The sequence below is a fragment of the Scylla paramamosain genome, chromosome 11, assembly GCF_035594125.1.
Source record: "Scylla paramamosain isolate STU-SP2022 chromosome 11, ASM3559412v1, whole genome shotgun sequence".
Lineage (NCBI taxonomy): Eukaryota > Metazoa > Arthropoda > Malacostraca > Decapoda > Portunidae > Scylla > Scylla paramamosain.
Window position 1 is genome coordinate 7,490,001 of NC_087161.1, and position 12,581 is coordinate 7,502,581.

Here is a 12,581-nt window from a genome sequence, read left to right on the forward strand (position 1 = left end):
TACTGAGTCTGTTCCACTCATTTACCACTCTATTTGGGAACTAATTCCTTCCCATTTTTCCTAATAAAATTTCATGAAGCTTCTAGAGCATATGAGTGTTTGATAGAGTAAGGGGCAACAACATTTTCAAACTCTGGATATCTCAGACCTTCGGATATTTTGGATGGGATTTCCTCCAACTAATCCAATTTATAAGGGATTTACTACAAAGACATATCAATACTTACCTGCATTAATTCTCTTGTTACTTCTACAAGATCATACTTCCATGTCTCTTCTTCAAGCAGGTGTACTCCTCCATTTATTTCTACATTAGTATTTATCATTCGTTTCTTGTTTTTCTTCTTTAGAAATCTGCACATTTTCCCTTCTCTTTGGACTTCATTTCTTCCACAATACACTCTAAAGATTTTACCTTTGAATGAAGCTTCAGTTGGATTCATGATCATGTTAAGCAGTCTAGGCTCCTGGCTATTCTGATATGTCATTTGCTCCTTTGTTGTGCCAATAAGGAGGTCCCATGCCCTTACAAGATCCTTTAGATAATACCACATCTAAAATGTTTAAGAAACTGCAATTAGTATAGGTTAAAATTAAATGTGTAAAACACTATCATAACATTTGTCACTAGATAATTATTATATACAGTCAATCCTTCTGTAATGTGATAATTTTCTTTTAAAAAGCTGTTATGTTAGAGAAATATCATGTTAGAAGGCCTCTTGAAACACGTTATTCATTTCAACACCCCCATCCAAAGTCCTCTTTTTGAGCCCATTACTGAAAAAGGTTTGGCACTAAAAGTACATTGTCAATACTTGATTCATTGATCTTAAAGTCTGATGATGAAACCTGTTTTGTCCATCATCATGCAGAGTTCAAAGATTTAAACTATGAAAAAAGTTTAAGAGAAATAGATTTTGAAATACCAGAGTAAAGAAGAAGAGCAGAATGATGACAAGTGGAAAGAAAGTAGCTACCACATGCTTCAGCAAATACAGAAACATATACTACACCAATGTCATTTGGCTATTTTCTATATCAATAGAAATTTAATCTTCTCAGTCCTTTCACTGTATACAAAAAAATTTCTTTTCATTGTTCTTTTTGTCTGAAATGTACAAATGTTATATCTTTAGCTTCCCTCAATTGGAACTTATTTATAGCTTTTTTTTTCATATGGAGAGAAAGAATAACTTCATCGTATCCCTGATTCCCTTTTTCGTGTATTTGCAATGCCATAAATGGATTACAATTATTGGCATCTTACCTTAGTCTTTGGATTAAGTCTGGGCCGTAACATCAGTGGGGTGTATGTCCCATGATACCTAATTGGTCCTGAGGAGTTGTAGATACTCGACTGGAGGATAAATTAATGGGAAGTTAATCGGACAGTGAAGGGACAATAAATACACTGCATATAAAATATAGCAATATAAATTATCCTAGACTTCTTTTCCTATTTACTTTCCTTATCCTTACTATATATAAGTGCATTTTGACAGAGCAATCAAGATCACATCAGCTTCATTTGAACCATACTTATCATTATGGCCTGATTGGTAAGATGTCAGGTTTGAAAGAAATGTTGAGAAGAGACAAATACTACATGCATGTAAAATCAAATATTCTCTCACAGTTTACTGACCATGAGGAGCTTCCAAGCATCCTCCAGGTTTTCATCTTGAACACTGTATCTCCTCCTGGAGTACTGAACAGCCCTATAAAGAAGAGAAAATAATAAATATACACTGTTTACATTATGTCCAACCGTCATTACATCTTCAATCAGTAGTAACAAAACTCTGTGGAAGTATACTCGTATACCATTCTTGAACATCTCTGATGTGACTTCTCCATGACATTTCAGACAGGAGATCAAAGATAACATAATTTGAGCCAATGCCTTCAGGAGTCATACCCGTCCCAATCAAACTTGAATTGGGGTACTGCCGGGCATCTGCAAGATTCTGTAAAATTCAAAATGCAAATAACTTTCAAATACTCATAAAAATTTATAGGTTTAAATTCTGAATATATATACTTTTCAAACAAATATCTGCAAATTAGAAAATTGTATATAAACCTTAAATTACTACAGACCATACACACTTTTGTGTTTATTTGTTAATTCCTGGACATATATGGATGTAAAGTAATCCCTCGACTATTGCAGGTTCACCTGCTGTGCCCTCACTACATCGTGGATTTTTCTGGCTAATATTTATATTGTGAACTCATTGGCATATCGTGGATTTCTGTGGCTGACAGGTATTAATACTTTTTAAATTTTAATTATTTCTGGTAAAATAAGCACTTTCTAGCCTAGAAATTAATAAATTAATAAATAAAATAAAAATACATTACTGTACTGTACATTAATTAGAATGTTAAAAGAAAATACGTAATTTACCGTAGATGAATAAACAAAGAATTGCATGTACTGTCATCATCATTGTCAATCAAGTTCTAGTATCTTCACAGGTGAAGGTGCCGAATTTAATTTTTTTTTGTGTGTAAGGATGTGTCTAAAAGTAAATTTGAGTTTAAAAAGTGTTTAAGAGTGTTGAAAAGGTTTACAAGTGAAGAGGTGGTGTAATCTATGCTATGATAATGTTACAACAAAAATGGCTGCCCAACCATACTTATATCGGTGTTATACTCATTCATTTATTGCAGATGACTACAATGCTGTCTGCATACATGTAATGACATGCACTAGCAAGTAAAGTACTGAGTCTTAAATATATAAAAGAATGAAAATAAAAGAAAAGGGATGGATAATTGATATTAGTAATGGATCTTCACCAAGAATCTCATCACCGTGAGCAGCAAGTGCTCTGTAATACAAATCACCAAGTGGATAAGCATCAGCCATATGTTTACTGTTACAGAGTTGAATAGAATGTGGCCGCTTCCATGGCAACATCAATAATTTGTTTACAGGATCCCAGGAGGTGCCAGAACTGTTCAGTTGGGCGACTCAGGCAACCATGCAGGGTTGCTCGGGTTGCCTGAGTCGCACTACTGAATGCACCCATTTCTACTTTGCGGATTTTCCCCTATAACGGGGAGGTTTTGGAATGTAATACCCATGACAGTCAAAGGATTACTGTATACTTTTCAAATCAAATATCTGCAAACTAGAAGACACTAAAAGATAGTTTCTCAATATTCCAGAATAAAAGAATTTTATAAAAAAAATGAAAAAAAAAGTCCAGAATTCCCAATACACATTAAAAGCACAAATAAAAAATATACTGCATTTATATTCTGATAATTTCAACTAAGTTCCAACAAAATGGACTTAGGTACCAATATCAATAGACCAGATGTAAGTACTGATTAACCAAACATAAACTGAACTTACATACCAAAAAACAGTACTCACATACTGATAAATCAGACTGAAGTACTGATACATAGACTAGACTTGTGTAAAAAAAAAAAAAATAAATAAATAAAAAAAACAAAAAAAACAATATATATATATATATATATATATATATATATATATATATATATATATATATATATATATATATATATATATATATATATATACACAACCTTATTACGACACACTTTCAAGAGGTTTTAAGACATTTATCCTCCAAATCTGGATAATCCGGTTGCTTTTTTCTTTAAGGACTGGCACTTCAGTGGGCTTTTGATTTTTTTTTCTCCCTAAAGTGCCTCTCTAATATAAAGAAAACTGCCTTTATAGAATATCAACTCCAAAGCCACTCAGCTCTAAACATACATGCATAACAATTACAGGAATGCTTGACACACTAAACTAAGTAATAAAGCTGCATCAATATCATTACTGACATACCTTTAGAAGTACATTCACATTACCATAGATGCCTCTCACTCCTCCATAGTTATTAAGTAAGCAGAAAATAAAAGGCTGGCCAAAGAAACTCTCCAGGCGTCCATATTGTGGAGAATCTTCAGATACCAAATCAAGAACCAACATCTTGCCCTGCCAAAGGAAGGAAGGCAAATCACATCTTGATTCATATAGAGGAATCTCAATTTTTTTTCTCATATCTCCTCAAATATCCAGCTTTTCTTCTTCTCCACAATACATTAACTAGTTCCTCCATTTCATTCATCAGTTTAAATATTGTTGTCATGTATCCTTTCTCTCTAAGTGCTGGCAGTCATTTCTTTTAATGGTCAAGTCATCTATAATAGGATATTAATAGGATGGTAACAGTCACCTGTTACCATCCTATTATCTTATTTATTTTTAACATGGTAAAGAAGTTGGCCAAGAGTATAAGAAAATATCTGGCAAAATAGAACTTTCAGTCAGTATTGAGAAAAAAATCAAAAGAAATTAGTATTAAACCAGGTACACCACAAAACATGGGAAACTCATTGAAAGAGTTGATAAAGTCTCCAGTGCAGATATACAAACAGCAAGTATGCTGGATGAATTATCCAACGGAGCATTGGAAGGTGTAGAAAAATCGTGAACAAATTTTAATAACATTTCAAAAGTCAATCTAAATAAGTTAAGAGAAATACAGTAAAATCCCTCTCATCCGGCATTCGAGTATCTGGCAGCTCCAAGTATCCGGCACATTTTTCCCCGAGCCTTAAAATCAATAAAAAATCAATGTGTACTCATAAAATCGATTAAAATTCCCGTGTGAGGCATACTTTGTTCCCTCGCCACCAGAGCACACTGCTTCGCGCCACCCACGGCCTACTGCACTGTGTTTACTCAGTGACTCAGTCCTGCGTGTGCACTGTTTATTGCCTGACACCTTCATCATGCCTAAAGTTGTAGAAAAGAGGAAGTGTGTTGTGCTTACACTTAAGCAGAAGGTAGACATTTGTTGACGATTACAGAGAGGTGAAAGCAGACAGCAACTAATGGCGGAATATGGTGTGGGCTCATCAACTATTTATGACATTAAATCCCAAACGAAAAAGTTGCGGGATTACATGAAAGCCACCGACACCCCAAAGGCAGTGGAAAATCGTCACACACTGCAGTATCATCGTGGTGAAATGATGGACAAAGTGTTATACGAGTGGTTCAGCTTGAAAAGATCAGAAGGAGTCACAATTACAGGCCTAATGCTACAACTGTGTGCTGGTGAGTGTGAGGTGGCAGCGCAGGTGGTGATGCACGGCACGGCGATCAGCTGATCTTTGTTATGGTAAGATGCGTGAGTGCAGGGTGGTGATTGTGGATATAATTTCACTTCTATTCAAGTATCCGGCAATATTCAAGTATCTGGCACGTTGGCGGTCCCGTTGATGCCGGATAAGAGGGATTTTACTGTATTGAAAAAAAAAAAAAAAAAAAAAAAAAAAAAAGCTAACCTACAGGAAATGCCCATTGATACACATTTTGGTTAAGTAGTTTTATTAAACCAGTAAAGAAAGAGAGGAGCTGACAACAACCAACATTCTGTTGAACCACTATCATCCAGTTCCCTCTCACTCAAAATGGATAAAGTTCTCTCTCTCTCTCTCTCTCTCTCTCTCTCTCTCTCTCTCTCTCTCTCTCTCTCTCTCTCTCTCTCTCTCTCTCTCTCACCTGAGGGACAGCAGTGAGGTATGCCTTTGCTTGAGGTTTTTGCCAAAAGTCCCTATCACTAAAAAACATCCAGCCCTGAGTCACCCTGAGAAATGAGAATTAGTCACCATCAGAATTAGTAAATCAACTTTTTTCTGGCATTAGTAGAGAATTCACTCTAAAGGCAGAAACACATAATCTGGCCTGGCATATCTGGCCAACAAAAAGTGGACAGGATTGAAGAAGTTTAATTTAAGTGTGTGGGTGCCTGTTGTCTAGCCTGGCTTTATGAATGAGCTGAACAATAGTTGGTTTATATTTGAAAATTCTCTCCTGCAGATCCTACTATCTCTTTGTGTGTGTAACATCTCCCAGCATGCTCTTCAGGTTGGAACCAGACCACCACAGACAACTGCTGTGCAAATATTTCTACTTAGGGTATTTCCATTTGAAATGCCTGACACTTGGCTTAACACAAAAAGTATGAGAGTATCATAAAATTTTGGATCAATCATGTTTATGGAATGCCACTGGTAAAAATACTGATTGCTGTTTCTTTTCATAACTGCAATTAGGCACCAAACTTAGCACATTATTAAAGTATGAACACAACAAAAAATACTCTACACCTACCACTATAACCAGACTCATGGAATCACCACATGAACAAGTTCATTAACAAGAATAATAACTCACCACACAGCCTCAGGATCACCTTTCTTAAGTGCTCCATAAATAGCCTGGCTGACACCCTCCAGGTAGGTTAGGTCTGATGATACAGGATTCATTTCATTGAAAGGATCCACCAGGTAGAAGTGGTCAGACCCCAACTCCACTGTCATCTGAAACACAAAGACTAACAGTTACTGAAGAACTGATGACTCTAGAGCAAGGTCATTTTTTTATTTAAAAATTTTAGTTTAGTACCGCACTACTATTTTTCTTTGTTATGGTTTACTCTAATAATGCACATGGTTTTGATAATACGGTAACTGAAGAAAAACATCAGTCGTAACAAGATATAATTTTCTATGGTTTTAAATATAAAATTTGATGAAACTGGGATCCATAACAAAGATTAGATTTGATAGAAGAAAAAAAAACAGTGTAATATAACACTGAGGTGGAACTCTTTCTTTGTGCATTTATTAACAATTTAAAAAATGACAGACTGGCAGCAATCAACTGTTTTTTTTCATAATGGCACAACCTACTTGATTTCTCATTTGATTCATGTCAGGATGCTGATGAAACAATGTTGTCAGTAAATTTACAGATGACTTTGTACTCTCTCTCTCTCTCTCTCTCTCTCTCTCTCTCTCTCTCTCTCTCTCTCTCTCTCTCTCTCTCTCTCACCTTTTTTATGAAAGCTCCTGTAATTTTTTCAAACAGTGGATCTTGTGGGTTTAAAAAATAGGTCCTGGAAAGACAATAAAGGATGAGTCATAAATAACAAACAAAATATTATGACTATAATATCAGGCTCTTCCCCCCACACAAGCAGAGGATCTGTATATGGGTCCTTTCTTTATGGACTGGCACTTAAGTGGGCCTCTTTTTTTTACATAAGAGGAAAACAAAAGTGGAGAGAGAGAGAGAGAGAGAGAGAGAGAGAGAGAGAGAGAGAGAGAGAGAGAGAGAGAGAGAGAGAGAGAGAGAGAGAGAGAGAGAGAGAGAGAGAGAGAGAGAGAGAGAGAGAGAGAGAGAGAGAGAGAGAGAAGGGGGGGGGAATTCCCACTTAGGCACCTGTCCAAAAGAGACATCTAGAGAATCATTGAAAACTGAAGGATAACTGTCTTGAAACCTCCCTCAGAATTCAAGTCATAGGAAGGTGGAAATACAAAAGCAGGCAGGGAGTTCCAGAGTTTACCAGAGAAAGGGACGAATGACTGAGAATACTAGTTAACTCTTGCATTAGAGAGATGGACAGAATAGGGGGTGAGAGAAAGAAGAAAGTCTTGTACAGCGAGGCTGCAGGAGGAGGGGAGGCGTGCAGTTTGCAAGATCAGAAGAGTAGTTAGTAGTAGCAGTTAGTAGTAGAATCTTCCTGTTTAGGATAGATTCAAAAACTTTAGATAGGCAGAAAATTAAAACAATAGAATGGTAGTTTGTGGGATTAGAAGAGTCATCCTGTTTTAGGAACAGGCTGAATGTAGGCAAACTTCCAGCAAGAAGGAAATGTAGATGTTGGTAGACAGAAAAAGATTGATTACACAACGTGCGAGCATGGAGGCACAGTTTCAGAAAACAAAAGAAGGGGCCCAATCAGGTCCATAAGCCTTCCGAGGGTTTAGGCCAGCGAGGGTATGGAAGACATCACTGAAGGATCTTAATGGGTAGCATGAAGTAGTCAGAGGGTGGAGGAGAGGGAGGAGCATGCCATGAATAATCCAAGGTAGAGTTTTTAGCAAAGGTTTGAGCAAAGAGTTTAGCTTTAGAAATAGATGAGATGGCAGTGGTGCTACCAGGTTGAAATAAAGGAGAAAAGTTGAAGCAAAGTTATTTAAGATATTTTTGGCTAGGTGCCAGAAGTCATGAGGGGAGTTAGACCTTGAAAGATTTTGACACTTTCTATTAGTGAAGGAGTTTTTGGCTAGTTGGAGAACAGACTTGGCATGATTCCAGGTAGAAATATAAAGCGCATGAGATTCAGGTGATGGAAGGTTCAAATACCCTTTGTGGGCCACCTCTCTATTATGTATAGCCTGAGAACAGGCTGTGTTAAACCTGGAAGGTTTAGGTCGAGGGAAAGAGGAATGTGTCTCTCCATGCCAGACACTATCACCTCTGTTATGTGCTCAGCACATAGAGACAGGTCTCTGTTATGGAAACAGTAGTCATTCCAAGGAAAATCAGCATAATACCTCCTCAGGTCCCCCAGTTAGCAGAGGCAAAATGCCTGAGGCACCTCTGCTTTGGGGGATCCTGAGAAGGGAATGGAGCAACAGGACAAGATACAGATATGAGATAGTGATTGGAGGAACCCAATGGAGAAGAAAGGGTGACAGCATAACCAGAAGGATTAGAGGTTAGGAAAAGGTTAAAAATGTTGGGCGTATCTCCAAGACAGTCAGAAATATGAATAGGGTATTGCACCCTAGGTCATGGAGGATACCAAAGTTAAAGGCTAGTTCACCAGAATGGTCAGTGAAGGGAGAGGAAAGTGGTGAACATTGAAGTCTCCAAGAATGGAGATCTCTGCAAAAGGGAAGAATCAGAATGTGTTCCACTTTGGAAGTTAAGTAGTCAAAGAATTTCTTATAGTGAGAGGAGTTAGGTGACAGGTATACAACACAGATAAATTTAGTTTAGGAGTGACTCTGTATTTGCAGCCAAATGGTGGAAAATTCAGAAGATTCAAGAGCATAGGTATGAGAGCAGGTTAAGTCCTTGTGCACATAAACACAACATCCATGTTTGGATTGAAAATTAGGATTGAGAAAGTAGGAGGGAACAGAAAAGGGGCTACTGTCAGCTGCCTCAGACACCTGTGTTTCAGTGAGGAAAAGAAGATGAGGTTTAGTAAAGGAGAGGTAGTCTTCTACAGATTGAAAATTAGATCTTAGACTGTAAATGTTGCAGAAGTTAATGAAGAAAAAGCTGAGGAGGGTCTCAAGACACTTAGGGTGGATACCAGAAGAACAGTACAACCTGGGAATATTTGTGGTCCCCTCCCCAGATAGGGACTCTGAGGCTGGTGTAGGAGTCACCATTTTAATTTTGAATTTTGAGTGATGGGTGTGTGTATAATAAGATGCATGTAGTTTTGTGTGAAGGAAGAGAGTTGTCTTTAGAGGACAGGCTATGACTGCCCCCTTGTGTTGTGAGACACAAAGAGAAACATTCAGTGAGGTCACAGCTGGGTTTAATGATAAGTTCATATCACCCTCTGATCCAGTTTAAGATCTTACTGGGAGTTCCCCTAGGCCAATGTACTCTGTATATATTATATATATATATATATATATATATATATATATATATATATATATATATATATATATATATATATATATATATATATATATATATATATATATATATATATATATTAGGGTTTGCTACAATGAACATGATTTGATCCAATGCAGCGTTTGTTATAGCAAATGTGCATTATCATGATTGAAGAACCTATGGGAAAAAATTAATTGGTTCTAAGTAACCAAAAAATAACAAAAAGTTCCACAATTAAAAAAAAAATACATTATGAGGATGAGGTAGTAGACACCTGCCGAAATGATAATTACTCCCAGTGAGGTCTAAAGCACTGTTCAGGGGGTGCTGTGAACTTATCATTAAACCCAGCTGTGACCTCACTGAACGTTTCCCTTTGTGTCTCACAACACAAGGGGGCAGTCACAGCCTGCCCTCTAAAGACAACTCTCTTCCTCCACACAAAACTACAAGCACCTAATAACACACACACCCTTCACTCAAAAATTTTAAAATCATCATGGCGACTCCTACACCAGCCTTGGAGTCCCCATCTGGGGAGGGGACCATAAATGTCCCCAGGTCGGACTGCCTTTCTGTCGACGAGCCTAAGTGTCTTGACACCCCGCTCAACTTTTTCTTCATTAACTTCTGCAACATTCATGGTCTAAGATCTAATTTTCAATCTGTAGAACACCACCTCTTCTCTTCTAAACCTCATCTTCTTTTCCTCACTGAAACTCAGGTGTCTGAGGCAACTGACAGTAGCCCCTTTTCTGTTCCCTCCTACTTTCTCTATCCTCATTTTCGATCCAAAGCTGGATGCTGCGTTTATGTGCGCAATGACTTAACCTGCTCTCGTGCCCACGCTCTTGAATCTTCCGAGTTTTCCACTACAGAGTCACTCTCATACTAAATTTATCTGTGCTGTATACCTCTCACCTAACTCCTCTGATTATAAGAAATTCTTTGACTACTTAACTTCCAAAGTGGAGCACATTCTGACCCTCTTCCCTTTTGCAGAGATCTCCATTCTTGGAGACTTCAATGTTCACCACCAGCTTTGGCTTTCCTCTCCCTTCAATGACCATCCTGGTGAACTAGCCTACAACTTTGCTATCCTCCATGACCTAGAGCAATTGGTGCAACACCCTACTCCTATTCCTGACCGTCTTGGAGATACGTCCAACATTCTTGACCCTTTCCTGACCTCTAATCCTTCTGCTTATGCTGTCACCCTTTCTTCTCCGTTGGGCTCCTCCGATCACAATCTCATATCTTTATCTTGTCCTATCACTCCAATCCCTCCTCAGGATCCCCCTAAGCGAAGGTGCCTCTGGCATTTTGCCTATGCTAGTTTGGGGGGACCTGAGGAGGTATTTTGCTGATTTTCCTTGGAATGACTACTGATTCCGTGTCAGAGACCCGTCTTTGTGTGCTGAGCGCATAACAGAGGTGATAGTGTCTGGCATGGAGGCATACATTCCTCACTCTTTTTCTCATCCTAAACCTTCTAAACCTTGGTTTAACACAGCTTTTTCTCATGCTTTACATGATAGAGAGGTGGCCCACAAAAGGTATTTGAACCTTCCATCACCAGAATCTCATGCACTTTATATTTCTGCCCGGAACCATGCCAAGTCTGTTCTCCAACTACCCAAAAACTCCTTCATTAACAGAAAATGTCAAAACCTTTCAAGATCTAACTCCCCTCGTGATTTCTGGCATCTAGCCAAAAATATCTCCAATAACTTTGCTTCTTCTTCTTTCCCTCCTCTATTTCAACCAGATGGCACCACTGCTATCACATCTATTTCTAAAGCTGAACTCTTTGCTCAAACCTTTGCTAAAAACTCTACCTTGGACGATTCTGGGCTTGTTCCTCCCTCTCCTCCACCCTCTGACTACTTCATGCCACCTATTAAAATTCTTCGCAATGATGTTTTCCATGCCCTCGCTGGCCTTAACCTTCGGAAGGCTTATGGACCTGATGGGGTCCCTCCTATTGTTCTCTGAAACTGTGCCTCCGTGCTTGCACCTTGCCTAATCAAACTCTTTCAGCTCTGTCTGTCAACATCTACCTTTCCTTCTTGCTGGAAGTTTGCCTACATTCAACCTGTTCCTAAAAAGGGTGACCGTTCTAATCCCTCATACTACCGTCCTATTGCTTTAATTTCCTGCCTATCTAAAGTTTTTCAATCTATCCTCAACAGGAAGATTCTTAAACATCTATCACTTCACAACCTTCTATCTGATCGCCAGTATGGGTTCCGTCAAGGCCGCTCTACTGGTGATCTTCTGGCTTTCCTTACTGAGTCTTGGTCATCCTCTTTTAGAGACTTTGGTGAAACTTTTGCTGTTGCCTTGGACGTATCAAAAGCCTTTGATAGAGTCTGGCACAAAGCTTTGATTTCAAAACTACCCTCCTACGGTTTCTATCCTTCTCTCTGTAACTTCATCTCAAGTTTCCTTTCTGACCGTTCTATTGCTGCTGTGGTAGATGGTCACTGTTCTTCTCCTAAATCTATCAACAGTGGTGTTCCTCAGGGTTCTGTCCAGTCACCCACTCTCTTCTTATTATTCATTAATGATCTTCTAAACCAAACTTCTTGTCCTATCCACTCCTACGCTGATGATACCACCCTGCACTTTTCCACGTCTTTTCATAGACGTCCAACCCTTCAGGAGGTAAACACATCATGCAGGGAAGCCACAGAACGCCTGACTTCTGATCTTTCTAAAATTTCTGATTGGTGCAGAGCAAACTTGGTATTGTTCAATGCCTCAAAAACTCAATTCCTCCATCTATCAACTTGACACAACCTTCCAGACAACTATCCCCTCTTCTTCAATGACACTCACCTGTCCCCCTCTTCTATACTGAACATCCTCGGTCTGTCCTTTACTTATAATCTGAACTGGAAACTTCACATCTCATCTCTAGCTAAAACAGCTTCTATGAAGTTAGGTGTTCTGAGACGTCTCTGCCAGTTTTTCTCACCCTCCCAGCTGCTAACTCTGTACAAGGGCCTTATCCGTCCATGTATGGAGTATGCTTCACGTGTCTGGGGGGTTCCACTCATACTGCTCTTCTAGACAAGGTGGA

General features: G+C 38.5%; 1 protein-coding gene across 1 annotated transcript in view; it reads right to left on the reverse strand.

The window, feature by feature from the left end:
- LOC135105286 (alpha-N-acetylglucosaminidase-like) overlaps positions 1-12,581 on the reverse strand; it is a 39,008-nt gene that overhangs the window by 14,171 nt on the left and 12,256 nt on the right. Inside the window, exons 8-15 of the mRNA XM_064013509.1 lie at positions 6,899-6,962; positions 6,239-6,384; positions 5,564-5,648; positions 3,839-3,988; positions 1,828-1,970; positions 1,649-1,721; positions 1,271-1,360; positions 205-554 (exon numbers count right to left, since the gene is read on the reverse strand). Coding sequence (XP_063869579.1) covers positions 205-554; positions 1,271-1,360; positions 1,649-1,721; positions 1,828-1,970; positions 3,839-3,988; positions 5,564-5,648; positions 6,239-6,384; positions 6,899-6,962 — 1,101 coding nt within the window. The remainder of the gene's footprint in view (positions 1-204; positions 555-1,270; positions 1,361-1,648; positions 1,722-1,827; positions 1,971-3,838; positions 3,989-5,563; positions 5,649-6,238; positions 6,385-6,898; positions 6,963-12,581) is intronic.